The sequence below is a fragment of the Montipora capricornis genome, chromosome 3 (genome assembly GCF_036669925.1).
Source record: "Montipora capricornis isolate CH-2021 chromosome 3, ASM3666992v2, whole genome shotgun sequence".
Taxonomy (NCBI): domain Eukaryota; kingdom Metazoa; phylum Cnidaria; class Anthozoa; order Scleractinia; family Acroporidae; genus Montipora; species Montipora capricornis.
In genome coordinates, this window is record NC_090885.1 from 70253641 (window position 1) to 70271993 (window position 18353).

At 40.7% G+C, this 18353-nt stretch overlaps 2 protein-coding genes across 2 annotated transcripts in view; one reads left to right on the top strand and one right to left on the bottom strand.

Moving 5' to 3' along the window:
- LOC138043861 (uncharacterized) overlaps positions 1-3193 on the bottom strand; it is a 17670-nt gene extending 14477 nt beyond the window's left edge. Inside the window, exon 1 of the mRNA XM_068890352.1 lies at positions 2971-3193. Coding sequence (XP_068746453.1) covers positions 2971-3099 — 129 coding nt within the window. The 5' untranslated portion in view covers positions 3100-3193. The remainder of the gene's footprint in view (positions 1-2970) is intronic.
- Positions 3194-3290: 97 nt separating this feature from the next.
- On the top strand, positions 3291-8380 carry LOC138043862 (kelch-like protein diablo). Its single transcript, XM_068890353.1, has 2 exons — positions 3291-4751; positions 7733-8380. The coding sequence occupies exons 1-2, from the start codon at positions 3386-3388 to the stop codon at positions 8047-8049; spliced, it is 1683 nt and encodes a 560-aa protein (XP_068746454.1). The 5' UTR covers positions 3291-3385; the 3' UTR covers positions 8050-8380.
- Positions 8381-18353: the final 9973 nt, after the last annotated feature.

The following is an 18353-nucleotide window of genomic DNA, read 5'->3' on the forward strand; positions in this document are numbered from 1 at the left end:
ATGACGGTGTGTACTGTTGTTAATATGATAGTGATGCTTATTAAAAGCCTCAATCTTATTTTTCATGGCACAAGTGCTCTACTTATTAAATTTGGGAGACCATCACCCGAAATTAAAGCAGATTGTCACTCTTGTATTGAGGACTAATTTTTGTAACATTTCACTATGGGCTCTTGGTACATGACATAATTTGTACTCTCTAGCAATAATTTGATATCAAACACTGAAAACCCACAAGACCTTTCCTTTCATTTCACAATACAAGTCATGTATGTATAATATTTCCAACCCTTCCGGCGAAAAGTGTCATCAAAGGAAAATACTAGGTATCAGAGACAACTGAGGAAGACTGTAAACATTTATTTCTGAAAGTAATGTTTTTTGTTTTGGTGTCTTGCCACGGCTTGCCTGATCAGTCTCGTGGATATTACGGAAACTCCCTTAAAGTGCCCCTAACCCCAAGATTTTTCTGCTAAAATGAATCTTTGCACCTCTTTGAAACGCATTGCCGTCATTATTTTCCTTTTTCTAACAAATCCTGCCTTTTTATATGCTTCAAAACTTGGGAAAAATCAAGCATCTTTTGTTCACGACCAAGTCAGAAGGGGAGTGGGTCTATTCTTTATTATATTTAACTGGTTTACATTGCATTAACTCTTTGTAAACATGCATGCAAAGTAGATTGTGACATGAAATCAGGAATAGACCCAATCCCCTTCTGAAACCCCTTGGGATTATTAGTGGCATCCTCATCTCGAAGAGGCGATGGTTAGCGCTGGGGATTTTGGTAGGATCTTGTATGACTGTGTAGCCCGATCCTGGAGTGGCAGTCTCTGTTGCAGGTGGCGCAGACGTGCCTTGTGGAATTGCGCGGAGAGGCTGTGCATTCTTTCCTCACTACTCTCTTGCATGTAGCCTGGAACCTAGCATTCGACTCTGCATTTGAAAGCCCCGCTTTGACACTCTGCCGCCATGTATCTCGGCAATGTCCTCCCATGCACCGGTATCGATTAGTACAGATCTCAAGTCTCGTTTGATGACGTCCTTGTAGCACAGCAGCGGTCGACCCACGCAATGTACGCCCTCCCGCAGTTCTCCATAAAGAATTTCTCTTGGCAGGCGGTCAGGCTCCATGCGATGTGCATGGCGGAGCCATCGAAGGCCTTGCTGAATGAGCAGTGATGGTATGCTCAGTGAGCCAGCGCGCTTCAGGCCGTTGGTGTTGGTGACTCTGTCCTACCACCTGATGTGCAGTAGGCGCCGAAGGCAGCCAAGGTGGAACCCGTTGAGTCGCCACTCTTGTCTGGCATAGGTCGTCCACGACTCACTGCCATAAAGGAGAGTCAACAGGACACAAGCTTGGTAGACGCACATCTTGGTCCTTTCGCTCTACAGGTCATTGCCCCACACTCACTTGTTGAGTTTGGCCATGACAGCAGCTGCTTTGGCGATCCTGCAGCTGATCTCAGCATCTAGTAAGTCAAGCTTGACATGGTGGAGTCCAAGTAGGTGAAGGTGTCCACAACTTCCAGCTCCGTGTTGTTGATGGTGATGACTGGGGGGGACTCAGCACCTTGCACCAGGATGTTGGTCTTCCTGAGGCTGATCGTTAGCCCAAACTCCTTGCAGGCATGGGACAGCTTGTCTACAAGATGTTGGAGGCCCTCCTCGCTGTGGGATGTTAAAGCAGCGCTGTCTGCAAACAGCAGCTCCCGTATGAGCACCAAGTAAGCTTTGGTTTTGGCACGGAGTCTGGCGATGTTGAAGAGTTTGCCGTCTGACCTCGTCCGGATGTAGACACCTTCTGTACAGTCTACAAAGGCATACTGGAGCAGCATCGAGAAGAAAATCCATGTCATGATGAAAGGAGGTGATGATCGCCAGGAGCTTTGGAGGGCAGCCAATCTTCTGGAGGATCTTGAAGAGCCCGCTTCTGCTCACCAACTCAAAAGATTTGGTGAAGTCCGCGAAGGCGAGGAACAATGGCTGCTTCTGCTGCTCTTGACAATTCTCCTGCAGCTGACAGAGGCAGAAGATCATGTCCACTGTTCACCTCCCGGCTCTGAAGCCACACTGTGACTCAGGGTAGACTTGCAAAGCAAGACTCTGCAGGCGGGTCATGGTGACCCGAGCGAAGACTTTGCATGTTTAAGCTTTTTACAAATATTGTTTATTAATTATCTTTGAAAAATGTGTGGTTACCCCCAATTTTTTTTTTCTGGATTTCAATAACACTTGTTAAGATCTGCTTTTCATATTCATAAACTGTGCAACAATGCTTTTGAAGTAGTGGGCACCTTTCTTAAGTCTTTCACTAATCTGAATTCTTTTCTTCTTGTTTTTCATCCTTACACTTATTTCTGAGATGGATATCAGAAAGGTGGTTTTGATAGATGTTACCTAATGGTATCTGCATAGGGAGCAGTCCCCCTCCATTCAGTTTAACTGAGTCCACCCCCGAGCAATAGACCAATTTTGATATATATTAAAATTCAGACCTAAACAAAAGGCATCATCTTGAGGCTCTGGGGAATAACTATAAGGATTTTTATGAGTTTATTCCTTAGAGCCTCGAGATGATTCCTTTTGTTTAGGACTGAATTTTAAATATTGAAATTGGGCTATCAAAACAGCACAGATCATTTTTTGTGCCAAATTTTAAAAAACTACGAAGCTAAAAATCACTCATTTTTCATATGATGCAAGAGAGTGCCAGTTTTTAGTGAATCAGTCATTTAATAAAAACAAATCTGCAAAAACGTAATGTCAGCTTATCCACGCAAAAAACTACAAATGGTTACCACATGCAAATGCACTCTGAAGCAGTTTAGCCCTAAAAGGTTTTCTTACAGAGTCGAAATAAGACAAATAAATATTTTACAACGGGTGTAATAAATTGAAAACATTAGTAAAAACACTTCATTTCGAAAAATCAGGAAAATTAGTAAAAACTGATTAACTACTTAATACCTCCGTTGTTTCGAGGCCTCCAGTGCTGACAAAACCGCGGCCAAATATCTTTTCATAACGCAAAATGCTGTTACTGGAATACTGATTTTGATCCAGAAATTGCTGAAATTCGTCGCTTTTTGAAGGCATCTTTCGCAGAACGTTCTAAGAGGAGATTGATCAATCTGGAGGTAAAAGTACTTTGGAAAAAAAAGAACGTGGAGTAAAATTCCCAGGAAAACAAAACATGAGCCTCATTGGATACGGTCGGCGGTAACATTCGTTGAGACAAGCGCTTTCCCGTCTCTTTCCAGACCCTTAGCAACCAGATTCTTCCCTTTGTTTGTTTTCATTCCAAGGAGGATTCCAAAGAACATCATTTTGTTCGATTGTACAAGGTCAAACCTATCGGCGTCAGAATCAAATTGTTTACACAATGTCTTCTTTGTGTTATTTATCAAGCAGCAATCCTGCTCTTGTTCTAAAAGGACTACAATCGTTATTAGACATGGAACAACTTTGTGATGTAACTCTTCGAACAGAAGATGGCATTTCAATATCAGCACACCGCAATGTCCTCTCGGTTGGCAGCCCTTACTTTAGAGCGATGTTCACTGGAAAGCTGAGAGAAAGCAGGAAAGAAACAGTCACTTTAAAGGGTGTAACTGGTGAATCGCTACAATACATTGTTCGATTCATGTACACTTCTTCTATAGATATCAACGAATCCAATGTAGACGACATACTGAGCGCATCGGATCTTTTTCAAATGAAAGAGATCACGAATGTTTGTTGCCAGTTTCTCAAAGAGCAGCTGCATCCGTCAAACTGCCTCGGTATAGGAGCTCTAGCAGGTGGTTTTTCTTGTGAGGAATTGTGGAGTGACGCCCGGAAATACGCATTAAAACATTTTACCCAAGTGATAAAGTCTGATGAGTTTAAGGAACTCCCTTTAGAAGCGGTCAAGGAGCTCCTATTAGACGAGAATGTGAGCGTTCGATCAGAGGAAGACGTCTACCATGCAGCTATGGAATGGATCCTAAGTTCAGCTGATCATCTGAAGCATTCATTGGAAGTATTGAGCTGTGTCAGACTTCCCGCCCTGTCGCCTACATTTTTGAATTCACAAGTTCTTGCAGATGAGTGGTTATCAAATGATCCTGAATGTCGGCAGATGGTTGAAGATGCTCTCAGATATGCATCATCACCTACTTCCGAAAAGCGTAAACACTGTTTGGCCACTAGGATGCAGCCTCGCATCCCATGTGGATTTGGTGACGTTCTTATTGCTGTTGGTGGCCTTCATCTTGGTAATCCTGTAGCATCAGGAGAAAGGTACAATTTATACACAGATGAGTGGCTGCCAATTGAGGACATGCCAACATTGCGTTATGGCAGTGCTGCTACTCAGCTTCATGGACAAGTCTACTGTCTTGGAGGATTTGAAAATGGGAATTTCTTGAGTGCAGTTGAAACTTATGATCCTGAAGAAAATGTGTGGACAGTTCAAGCCCAAATGCTTGTCCCAAGGAAGTATTTTGGTGCAGTTTGCCTTGGGGGTAAACTGTATGCTTTGGGAGGATCCAACCGCCAGCGTCGGCTTAAAAGTGTTGAGTGTTATAATCCTCAAGATAATAAGTGGACATTTGTGTCTCCCATGTTGAGCCCAAGAATGTATTTAGCAGTTGGCACACTCGGGGGACTAATATATGCTGTGGGCGGACACGATGGTCTAATGCGGCTTAGTACTGTGGAGTGTTATGACCCTCAGACAAATGAGTGGAGTTCAGTGGCACCCATGGGTAGGAGCATCATTTACATGTTCTTTGCTAAGTAAATATCTTTTAGGACTCATGAGTTAACCAAGCACTTGCGCCAACAGTAACTTGAAATCAATCCAGCCTGCGTGATTTATTAATCCTCTTTTTTGGGCCTTGTTGAAGAGCAGGGGACAGACCTAGGGGAGGGGTGCAGGGTGTGCCCCCCCCCCCCCTCCCATCCTTATCCTGAGATGACCTGCAGATTTCTAAAATATGTATTATTCTCACTGCAAAAACACCCATTAGTTAAATCATTTCTTTGGGGTGCACCCCCTTCTAAGAAAAATCCTGGATCCACCCCTGAAGAGGACTTGAAAGTAGCAGCAACTGAAGCAACCTGAGTGCACAAGATAAAGTGGTTAAGGCATAGCTGTTGCGTTAATCAGCAAAGAGATCTATGTATTTTTTAATGATTAATCCGGAATATTGAGAAAAAATCAGAGTTGTCTTGATCAGGAATCAAAGCTATCTGTGGGGTTATTGTCTACCATCTTGGCTTCACTGCATTTCCAAGAATGCCATCTTTCGACTATTTTAGCAGGGCTTGAAATCAACTTTTTCGTTAGGGTGCCAGCTGGCAACTACAGAAAAAGATATGGTTGCGAAATCAAAAATTTTGTTGGCATTTTTTTCTTGCTTTGCATGTACAAGCACTCAAGGTATAATTTCTGGACAAAAGAAAGGAACTGAAGGCTCTGAGACTCGTAAATTAATTATTGTTTCAAAATCCAGTTGAGATCCAAATTTCCTATAAATGCTGCAGCTGATTCTTTATCTTCTTCCTGTTAAAAAAACCTAAATTCCCATAAATTGCAGGCACCCCAAGCTCAGTGTGAGCATGGCCGATAAAATTATGAGGTTTTGTATGGGAATCCCGACAAAAGGCTTAAAGAAGACAATTGTATGAAAACATTCTCAATTAAAAAGCCTAGCCTTTATTGCCATTGTGGTTAGCTTCCTTCCTGTGTGGTTATTTTCCAGATCCAATGTAATTTGAGCCATTTTACAATTTCTCAGTTATCAACAGTTATAATAAAATCCTAAGGCCAGAGACGAAATTCTCAGGAGCCACCAATTTGAGTCAAATATTCCTGGATAAATTGTTCCCATGGTCACAATTCCACATCAGAATCAATTGACAAGATTGAACTTTCATCTCAAACCGCAAATTTCTCTATATCCCTGGGTCTCCTGACATGATTGCAGTGTGTCAGTCGTCCAATCACAGCTACACCTCCTTCGTGTTGACAAAGTTCAAAAACACATTCGCGAAGCTGGGAAGCATTGAAAGATGCGAGAATGAAAGCTGTAGTAAGCAAACTTTTCTCATTCAAGCCACTTGTATTAGTTACCATCAAACTCAGACATCCGTGGACAAGGGCTTTTTTTTCAGTCCACTTCAGGGACTGTTGATTTCAGTCTGTGGTTGAAAAATACTGATCACGTGATAACATTTTTTGTGGCTCTGCGGTTTTGAAAAATACCAACAACGTGGCGCTAGTCCAAAGAAAAAAACCTGAAAAAAATTTTCCACCTTCTTCTCATTTCCTCAGACAAGGCTTTTCCTGGGTTACCCGTAATAGCTTCAGCCGGTTTTAATCGTTGTCAACATTGTTTTGCGTTTTCCTCTTTGGGGAGAGCAGAAAATAGAAAAATAGAAAATAGTGTCACAAGATCAGTTTTTTCGAAACCGCAGAGCCACAAAAAATGTTATCACATGATCAGGATTTTTTAGCCGCAGACTGAAATCAACAGTCCGTGAAGTGGGCTGAAAAAAGCCCTTGTCCACAGACGTCTGAGATCGATAGTAATAAGATCTTGTATGTTACTAAGTGGGCTGTTTGCGATCATAACTGTATTTAGCAAGCCTTCAAGGACTTAACATTAATAATTATTATGCAATAGAATTTGTTCCCATAGTTTGTCAACCACAACTTTTTTTATTCCCCTGGGTCTCCTGAGGGGACTGTTTTCTCTTAGATGCTAATAATTAAATTTCACTCACTTAAGTAAGTACAGCCGCAAAATATTCATAGAACAAAGTTTATTTGTATGGTTTAATTCCTTGAAGGCTTGAGTCAATGCAGTCGTGTCAGGAGACCCAGGAGAATAAAAAAATTTGCGGTTCACAAGCTACGATCTGCCACCCCAGTGAGGCTCAGTTTGTTATCAACAGCTGAAGCCGTGGCCACTTTGGTGATAAAGTGCCTCCTTTGAAAGCTGTTTTGTTGCAATATTACTGCCTGAAGTTGCTTGCAGGACTGCTATTGTGTTGATTGTGTGTTGAGATGAAAGTTCAATCTTTTTGTCAATTTATTCTGATGTGGAATTGAGACTATGGGAACACTTTATCCAGGAATGTTTGACTCAAATTGTTGGCTCCTGAGAATTTAGTCTCTGGCTGTTGACAACCGAGAAATTGAAAAATGGCTCAAATCACGTCGGATCTGGAAAATAACCACCCAGGAATGAAGCTACCCACAATGACAATAAGTTTAGGTTTTTAATTGAGAAATTTTTCATGTAATCATCTTCTTTATGCCTTTTGTCGGGATTCCCACAAAAATCCTTATAATTTTGTAGGCCATGCTCACACTGAGCTTGGGGTGCCTATGGAAATTATTGTGATGTCACTTAGTTCAACTTCAGTGCAGGAGCATGCATTTTTTTTTCCAAGTATCCCCAAGTGATCATTGAAAAAAATTCTTTTTTTCTGGATGAGTTCTTACCTAACCCCAGAGCACGTTATCCAACTGATGCAACAGGGAAGAAAATGTGCTCATTAACCATGAGTTTTTAGGTCGTGTTCATCATGAATATTATTAATATTAATTTTAAAATCTTGACCCAACTGCTGGTCATTTAGACACTTATGTATCAGTTTGTGAATGACACACCACCATCTTGAGGGCTATAGATATATTTTTCTTTTTTTTTTTCTTATCGTTTTCCTTCTTGTATAGGCAAGGCCAGATCAGTTGCAGGGCTGGCAACCCTTAATGGCTGTCTTTATGTGATTGGAGGATTTGATGGGAACAATTATCTTTGCGATGTTGATGTCTATGATCCAATGACAAACTCCTGGACCTCAGTTTGTCCACTGAATGACAAACGATCTGCTGCAAGTGTTGCAGTTATGAAAGGACGCATCTTCGCCCTCGGGGGATTCAATGGGCAATTTCTTTCTAGTGTAGAGGTCTATGACCCTGCTATTAACCAGTGGAGCTATACGCGGAACATGTCAATTCCAAGGGTGCACTTTGGAGCTACTGTTGTATGATGTTATGACATTATGAATTTTTTTGTGTTTTCCTTTTGAACAGAGCTTTTAATCTTGGATACATCTTTTAGGTTCATGTATTTTAAACTTCTAAGTAGCTTTCTTTAAGGACAAATGGTTCAGCATAGCAAAATATTTCAAGTGTCGTTGAGTGTACTCATTTGTCAGGCCCTCACACTGCAGATTTTTTTAGCATTTTCTGTTTTCAAAGTGTGGTTGTCCTCACTAAGGAGGGTAAATGTTGGCAAATCAATGTTCCACAAAACACAGGCCATTTTGATAAGCAGGTGTAGACAAAGTGAGTGGGAGTAAAATAGGTGTCTTTCATAGAGTACAGTGTACGTGCAAATATACATTACTCGATAAGTGTCCCCTGGCTCTAGTTCCGAACTTCAATATCACAAAGTATCCCCTAAAATTGCCTTCTCAAGTGAAGATAAACAGCCGCGTCTAAAAATAACACTAATCCAAGGTTACGTTAAGCTTAATGTTCCCAACAGGCAGAAAACACATAGACTTGAGGGACCAGTTTTGTGTTGGATATCAAAATTGGGCTTTCATCTAATTTATACACCTTATTCCAAACTGGTCGCCATTTAAATATTCTTTTGTTTTTATTCAAATAAGTCCTTGATCAGGCCCTTGATGCCTCGTTCTTAAGCTTCAAATTCAAAAGAATATTTTATCTTGAACGAGGCAACATAACAAGGGCCAATTTGTATCCGCATAAATCAGCGGCCATTTTGGAATGAGGTGTATACGAAGAACTTTGTAGATTGAGGTGACGTACTTTTACGGTCAACACTAATTTCCATCCCTCAAACTGACATTGGACATTTCGTAACAATTACACGACGCAATATCCCATGTTAATATTGACAAGCTTACCGCTCTGACTACCGCTCTAAAAAGAATGAAAACAGGCAGAATTACAGCTTTAGTTCAACAAGAAATGCGCGGAACTGCACGGTAAAGCCATCGATCCGGGTTCAACTCTTTGCCTCGCCCATTGTGAATCTTCTCAGCTTGTTTAAAATCTTTGTTTCGTTGAAGTAGATTTGAAGTCTAACGTAGACTGTACGTCGTATTAGTTGAATAAAAAGGGAAATGTCAGTTTGAGGGATGGAAAAAGTGATGACTTTTGAGGTCCTCAACCACAACCTCGTTCCCAGGGTCTCCATTCTCGACAAAGAGACCCTGGAAACGAGGTTGCCTCAACCACTGATATCCCACGCGATGGAGAGAAACGAGTCAGCCGATTTTATCAACATTTTTTTTTTATATCACACCCGCTCATGCGTTTTGTTACCAATGTAAAACAGCTCAACAAGAATGGAGTAGATTCGTTGCGTTAGCGGGGAAGCCTGGAAGCACTGTCATCTTACCCTGCGCTGTCATTACGCTCTGTCCCTCTACTAAACTACAGCAGAAACTGTTTGCAGAAAGGAGATTCTCTTTAAGAACTTTTACAACTCGAAAAGGTTAAGGTGAAGGCCAGGTAGTTCGACGCCATAACAAGCCCACGAGAACTCGATATTACAAGTACTCGTTATTCTGATGCTATTGTTGAAATTGTGAAAACACGAAATAAAAAAAGAGAGAAAACAAAAGTTTTCGTTCATGCTACGTTTGACTAAAACTGGTCAAAAACTGGTCCGCAGTCACGTTCTTCAACAGCATTCAATGCAAGAATCACTGTGGTTTTTAACAATCCTTATTTATAATAGCTAAAGATTTGAAATTTTGACAGCAGGGTTTAAGACGATTTGAAGATGACGTAAAGAGGGTTTTCCGCGACCAAGCGTTCAATTCGAGGTTTTTCATTTTATTATTTTTCGACATTGAAAAGATGTCAAAACAACCGCTTAACGCGATTTTGAATCAAGAAAAGAACAATTTTTTTGTCAGATGAGTGTCACCGGTCTCTGTCTCGCTTTTAACAATGAAAGTAATATGATGTGTATTGCATTAGCTTTAGACGCTTTATCGTTAGTCTGTAAGGACGAATATTAAAAATCAAGAAAAAGTTGCGTATTAAGTTCCGGAAATGTGTAACACTCACGACAACGTCGAAAATGTCCGCTTCGTTTAGTGCATTGTAAACGGCGGCGTTTTTTGAATGAAACCTAATCTGCACCAATCAAAACTTGCTTGCAATCGTGACTTGTTAATGCAAATGAAACTGTACGTGAAATTTCAACTTTACTAACAACAAATTTACCATTTAACTGATAGGATCGATCGATGCGGAAGTCCAATGTTTCATTCAAAAATAGCGAACGAATATTTAACCCCACGATTTCGTAGGAATTGAGATTATGGTTTGATTTGTCAATTCAAATTGAGAGGACATACAATCGTAGTAATCTCGTCTGTATTTCACGCTTTCTTTTCGAAAAGTGCGTAAGGGAATGTTTACAATTTTGACAAGCTTATAAAATTAAGCGAAGTCGTTGTTCGGTTGGTCGGCCGTGATGTTGGCGCTGTCCTAGAAACTCTCGGCTGACGCATAATCAATTAAGCATAAAGTAAGATAAAATTGAGAAGTAATTGATAATTCTTATTTATTCATGAGCGCCCTTTCATTAACTTTGTTTGCTTCTGAGTTTGCCAATTGCTTATCTTGGTCTGAGTGAGGTTTTGGTTATTGTACCAAACTAGGGAATATTTAATCCACAAGCTAGTGGGACAAGTTCGCGAAGCCCAAGTCGCTGAAAATCGCCGCAAAGACTTTGGTAAGTTTTATTTAGCATTGAAAATAATACCCAAAGAAAACTGTCAAGTGTCGCCAACTTCTAACACTTCAAGGAGGACAACAAATCATAGAAACTATTTATTGTGAACTATAATTTTTTGCCAAGTGACCTTGTTTACCCACAAACAGTGCGGACGGATGCAGCTGTAGTTTCCTCTGTATCTCTTCCGTTGGTAGGAAAAAGGGCTTTCCTCCTTCGTGAATTGAAAGAGTTTAAAACAAGAATGACTAAATTTTCAGGCTTAGTACAGCAAAATTCAGCTTGAGACCGTGAGTTTCGTACGCAAGGGCGGACATGTAATTGACCAAAGGTTACATCAATGTTTGAAACATTGGAAGACGCGATAAGTTGGTCCTGGGCGGCGTCCTCAAGTCCCAATCGCAAGTCAACTGCCTTCAGTCTAACAATGCATTTTCGAACCAGGGAAGCAGTTTTGAATTAGTTGGAAAACAATAAAAGTCGTCTTGATTAAATCGGGTCGCCTGTATTCATAAGATCATGAAACCTTTTGCGTCACTCATAGAGCTTGAATGCGTTTTACGAGATTTTGAATAGACGAAATCAAGTGTGTTTCAAATTTAGGAAGTTTCATCGACTTTTTAGCCGGTCTGTGATGGGTTAAAATTTCAAAAACCGAGAAAGAATATGTGCAGAAAATTCAGTTCTGTCTTTACTGGCTAATAATGAATTTGTCCATTAATCTCAATTCAAAAAGATAATAGATAGAGAAAAACTTTTCATACCGGCTATCATGCATTGTTACTGGCAATAAAAGTTAATAAACTAGCTTAAACTGAATTGATCAGCGACAATTGACGCCCCTAAAATCTGAAAAGTGAGCTGTTCTCTATCTTTCGATGGGAGGCTGAGTCATTGTTCTTTGATACAATTAACGTTCGCGGTTGTATAAGGCTTCATCAAATTTTCATGTTTTCACTGAGATCTTTCTAATCGCGCCGGGTAGTCGTAAGGATAGACTTTAAAGATGCGGCCGTCCACGAGAACGCCACATAACAACAGCCATATTACTCACTCAAGATTTTGCACTGAACGTACGAAAACTCGGTATAGTTTTGATCATTAGTACTATTGATCTATTTTGCAAATAGTGCCCTAGAAAAAAAAATCACTCCGAAAGACACCGTTAAACAAAAAATGTGTCTGCATAGGGGGCTCAGTTGTGTGTATGTTTGCGGTGCTGTTAAGGACAAGGACATAGAGATAGAAAACGCCGAAAGCTCTATTGTTGCTTCTGCATGTCGTCGAACCTTTCGTATGGCCCGGGTTGCTCGAAGCACTAGCGCTAACCATGGAAACCTGTAGGTTGTGATACCTCGTGACCAACGGGTAGCGCTTCCAGCAACCGGTCCCTGGCTGTTAACCTTTCACTCCCATGATCTAAATTAAAAGTTCATTCTCCTAACTACTTCCATAGATTTCTTTGTTGGCTGGTCATGAGAATTTGGGATTACATCAGGATCATAACCTTAAGCTGATAATAATCTTCGTTCTCAATGCTTGTCTACCTGACATTTGATTGAAATTGAGGGGTGAATTTACATACTGTTCAATCCTGGCCCGGGTTGCTCGAAGCATTATTAGCACTAACCGGCGTTAAATACCATGGAAACCTATAGGTTTTGATACCTCTTAACCAACGGTTAGCGCTAACTGAGCTTCCAGAAACCGGCCCCAGCTGGGAATTAACATACGCAGCTGTAGCGTCATTCATTTAGGCCTGTTTCAAACGTCGAACTTTTCATGTACCGAATCTAATGCAAATGAGAAAAATCTATTATTTCGCTCACTTGCATTAGATTCGGCACATGAAAAGTTCCACGTTTGAAACGGGCCTTAGTGTTTTGTCCAGGGCCAAGCGTAAAAGATCACTTTTGAATCCATCACTCCTTTTTTTCAAAAGTAATCAAAACAGTTCCATTTTCCCTCTCTTCCATTCCGTTCTATCCCCTCTCTGAACGGGTACGTAAGTCAGTTACAGACAGTGCCAGCTACTGATACATTTTTTTTGGCAATCGTTTTATTTTTTTCAATGGGAACTAGGTTTTTAGGATTAAAATCGAGGATTCAACAGAACATTTTTTTAATCTTCTTTCACTGTGGGTTATTCACACAGCCCACCAGATCTTTCCTTTTTGACACCAATAGGGACGCAGGCAGTGTGGCCAAGGGGTTAGGGCACCTGCCTTGAGGTCCGCATATCCCGGGTTCAACACCCCGGCGCTCTGATCACTCGTTGCATTTGTTGCTGGTAGTCCCTGGTTCAACTTCCCAGTTGCACTTGTAAATAGCCAACTGGTTTGCCTCCGGCCAGTTGGGATTCTCAACATTTGTTGATGTTGTTCTGTTCCGTCGTTTCGTTAATTGTGTTTCATTGGTCCTGAAAAGTCCCTATGAGGAGCGGTCAAGTATGTATTGTATTGTATTGTATCAGAAACCCATAAGGGTTGAAACGTGTAACGGCCCCTTGTGTGCTGGGAAACAAGCTTCTGAATATTCAATTTGCTAAGTACCATATTTGGAACAACAAGAGAGAAACATTCAACCAATCAGTTTGCAAGAACACCGTGACGCAATAACACCAATGTTCTCGCGCGAAATTAACTGGAGCGAGGGGTTTCCAAATATGGTACTTCGCACTGAATTCGGAAGCTGTGAATGCGCGTTACACGTTTCAACCCTTACGGGTTTCTGATTGTATTGTATTGTATTGTATTGTATTGTATTGTATTGTATTGTATTGTATTGTATTGTATTGTATTGTATTGTATTGTATTGTATTGTATTGTATTGAAACATGGTCCTATGACCTTACGTATCTTCTGTTGTTTAATTCCGTTTAGCTTTCCTTTTGGGCTTGTTCCCTTGCTTGAGAAATCTCTGTCTTCATTCAGTGACGGCATTTTAAACATGTTTTTAAATCAAGGGGATGACTTTACATCAGGACAGCAACAAGATAATGACTGAACCTGAGACTGAAATAGGAGATTTACACCCCTAAGCGAGACGACGAGCGTTCCTCCCCTTTTTATATGGGAGTCCCTCTCCCCCCCCCCCCCCCCGGGATTTATAAGTTTAACTCCCAACTCAAGTGATCGACCCAGGCTATCGTAGATAGTCTTGCTCGTTGGCCATGTTCACTTGATAACAAATAAGACAGACGGCGGTTATAAACATAGCGTATCGCATATTTACTGAAAGTTGACTTGGCGTGCACCAAGCATGCTGTGGTTTCATTTGGTGGCCTTGTATGTTGACTGGAGAATTTGGGGTTGCAGACGATAATTAACGAACACGAAAGGCAATGTTTCCTATTACGTTATACGTGGACTTGATTTCCTCTAATCTCTAACTACCATCAAAATGATAAGTGAATTTGAAGTAGGCAACGCCCGTAATTGTCAATATAGTTGGAACACATCTCTTGACTCTTCCTAGCGTATGTTTTTCGGATCTGCTTTGCCTATGTTGGTCGTATTATAGACCACAGGTTCTAGCCAGCGAGATAGTGAAGATCAATCAAAAGAAAAGACAAGGTAGGTTTATTATCAAGATTTCTCAAAAATCGATGAAATTGTTGTACATGTTAACGGCGGACGCTCGACAGAAACGACCCGAAGTTTTGTTATCATATTTGAACGGATCTTTATGTTGAGGAATTATCGTAAATCGGATTTAAGCCACTTGTTCCTAACGGAAAGGCTTGATTATTTTAATCTTGTTAGCTCATAAACCGGCTAAAAGTCATTAAGCACTTTAGTACCCGCTAAGCCCATAATTAATTATTATTAATGACTTTTTGAGTGTCCGGCTATAAACATGTAGAAATGTTTTTGTGTCCCAAACAGGATGCGGACGCAATGGGCAAAAAAGTCTGCAACTTTTTTCATCATTTTGACAATTTAAGTTCTTGTGGGTTTACTACAGTGAAGCTCCTTGTCTGTTGAATACCCTGAAGTGATTGATAACTTGTGCGAAGGTATATTATTTAAACACTGATGATGACTCTTATTCGTGTTACAGCAGTTTGGATGTGTCTGACAAAACTGCACTGGGCAATAATTTAACAGCAAACAAAATTATATTTAATTTATTTGTGCACTCTCGTGGAATATTGTTTTCCGTCATAGCGTTGTCTAATTTTATCATTCACGGCTTATTGGTCTTATGCATGCTTCCCATCTTTTGCTTCAAGTGGAAGGCAGTTTGCGATTCTCGAAAAATCACTCTCGAAGAAGGCGCTTTCTCTCTCTAAAGCCTGACTTCCCTATTCAGATGCAAAGGGAGTAATCTTCTATCAATTGATTGTAACCTTAATTCAAACTTTATCGCCTTTGAATTTACACCGTGATTCTGTGCTGTTCAAAGCTCTGCTAAACTAATAACAAAGCTTCAGTGGGAAACGAAGACGATGGCGTATGCTAGGACATCATTCACGTTCGTGTTAGTAGCCTCAAGCCGAAGAAATTATGATTCTAAGTCATTCTGCAACTGTCAAGAAATTAATTAAAAACTGGGATTAATTGGGTAGAATTTTAGAGTGAGAATTGAAAATTCAGCATTTTATGCTTGCGTCCTACACAAAACCCATAATCTCGACATTTTACGCTGTTGTTTTACAGAGAAAGTTGAGAAATGTGTAAAAGTGGAAAACCGGAACATTCAGAGGCGTTGCGTTTGCTCATAAAGGCTAGCGATGTTCCCTTTTTTTTTCCGCAGGTTTTTTGAAGTGAAACTCGTTGTGTGCTTCTCTTTCCTCCTTTACAACTTTAATTAAGGACGGTGCCTACAATTGTTCTTGCGCATACGTTCTGCGCATCTCGAGATACTCGGATTTCCTATCGTTGGTGCTTATTAATACAGGGATATTTCTGCGGGGTTCAAAACTATGGGGAGAAAGCAGAACTTTGCAAGTGATCTTGGTATCCAAAAAGAAAATTGAGATAACCTCGCATTTTTCAGAGATAATTAAGCTTCAATTTGGAAAAGAACGCTATACATTGCTTTGTATTTTAAAGCTTTTGACAAATGTTGTTGATTACTTATCTTCGAAAAATGCGTGGTTACCCCCAATTTTCTTTTTCGATTTCAATAACACTTGTTAAGATCTGCTCTTCCCGCATATTCAGTAAACCGCGGAAAAATACCTTTGAATTAGTAGGCACCGTCCTTAATTTTAATGTACTTTTATAAGGTGAAAGGTGAAACTATTTTTACTCTTTGAACTGTAGCCACAAAAACAAATAGATCAGAAGAAGAATTTAGCCAGTCAGTTCTTCAGTTTCAAGAAACAACGACGGCAACGGGCGACGACAACGCCACAAAACAATAACACAATGGCCGAATTCACACTGGAGACGAGTAACCCGTCTTGGACGGGTTTCTCGTCTGAGACGAGTTTCCCGTCTTGGTGTGAAATCGGGTCGGGACGGGTTTTAGACGAGAAACTCGTCCAAATTAACCCGTCCACTTATCCGTCTGAGTCGACGAGTTTTTTAAGACGAGTTTCCCGACTAGACGAGAAACTCGTCAAAATGCATCACGAATTCACACTTAGACGGGTCGAGTTTTAGGAGAAAATGCGCCGATTAGACTGCTGGCTAGTTAACCACGCACATCTCGCACCAGTACCTCGGCATCTTAACCCGTCCTAAAAACTCGTCCTAATGTGAATTCATGTCGGTAAGTCAGGTAACTTTCTCATCGCGAATTCACCCTAGGACGGGAAACCCGTCTGACGAGTTTCCCGTTCTCTAATGTGAATACTGCTAATGTTTCCCCAAGGCGCAGCCGAGGGAAACAATGAGATTCAAGGGAAACTAAATGAACTGTTCCCCGAGGGACCAGTCATTAAGTGATTTGTTATATAGCACAAAAAGAAAAACGTGCAACGGCCACAGCAACGGCGGTCGTCGGTTAACATTCGCGGGTAACAGTGCACTGTTACCCTGTGACGTCATAGATTTTGCACTGTTGCCAGCTCAGAGACTTTTGGCGGGAAACAGTTTTGTATTGTTAGATGTCATGTGACCTCGAAGTAACCAATGAGAGAGCGCGCGGCTGGGGGAAAAACTCAGCTATATAACAACATTGGTTAAAAGGAGAAAAATAATCGTGCTGCACGTGCGGAACACATTTTAGCGCATACTCCCGTTTGCAGTACTCTGCATTACAAGGACGTGACTGAAATCACAATTTTGTTTTAGCGAGGTCTTGACTACAACGTGGGCATGTGAAATGTGATCCTTTCATTCAATATTTTTGCTCTGAAACCTCTCTTGCCAAGTTATCTTTAGAATACTACGCCCACAGATAGGACGTGAACGAGATCAGTGGAATTAGCGCGAATGGCTTACGATGGTGCAAAGTTAAAATTTCGTCAAATCGTTAAGGCCCTAGTGGCTCGTAACCAGATGTGATCGCTTTGATATGATGAGTGTTGACCCAAATAAAAGGGTGTATATCTATCTGATGTTTATGAAAGTCCATTTTAAGGAAGATAGAGAGAGATTTGCGGGATGTGATTAAAGTACATCCCTTGCTTCATTCAAATAACTTCACGGATTCGCTTTGAATCTGCCTTTGAGCTTATCCTGGGTTTACGTCAAGCCATCTGGCAGCAGGTCGAATTCGTCTCATATCCCGGAAGGGGTAAGGTATGGTATAAAAGATATCATGAAACGGTCAAATGACAGCGGTAATTTGAAGTTCGAAAGAAGCGCAACAGAAATTCTGTCGATTGCGTGGCATAACTTAAATCATGACCGACTAAGAACTATGTTGAAACCAACGTGGGAGCTGGTGAGTTTGTGGTATGCCTCGTAAAAGAGATTTTACTTCTTTTGTAAGCATCTTTGCAATTATTACTTAAGATGCTTCCTTGTATTACGTATCCAGACTTGAAAAATTGCTGACGTTTCATATATTCTAATATTATACCGATAATTTTCTTACTATTGGAAGGTTTTCTTCCTTTATTTTCACCGGCTGTGTCTTCATCTTTCCACCCAAATTTTAGGGATTGGAAGAGAAAAGACCATCTCACAGTTCTGTGCTCAGTTACTAAGCCTTTGAAAGCGAGGCTGGGGTTGACTTGCTTTGATAAAAACCTCATTGCTTTTCTCGAGTAAATATGATGTTGTTGTAATGTTAACGAGTTTCTATTTACATAAGAAAAAAAGTGAATTTTGTATCAAAGCATGGTCCACTCCAGCCTCGCTTTTATTCAATTCAAAGGCCTGGTAACTTATCACCACAGAACTGTGAAAAGGTCTATTTAGAGGGTGAGTTGAACTTCGAGAATCACCTTCCAAGCAGCTCCCGAATACCTTCAGGACTTAGGGGTCTGTCAAGCTTACACAATATCATCAGGATTTCAGTTTACATATATATCGCTTGTCCGTCAACAGACCATTTGTATAAATTGTATTGTTTTTACAATCATGTTAATTTAGACTCCTTGATAATTTTGCACATGCAAACGAGGTTAGTATGGCTTGCACTTCTAAAAGTTGTTCATATTTAGGGCGC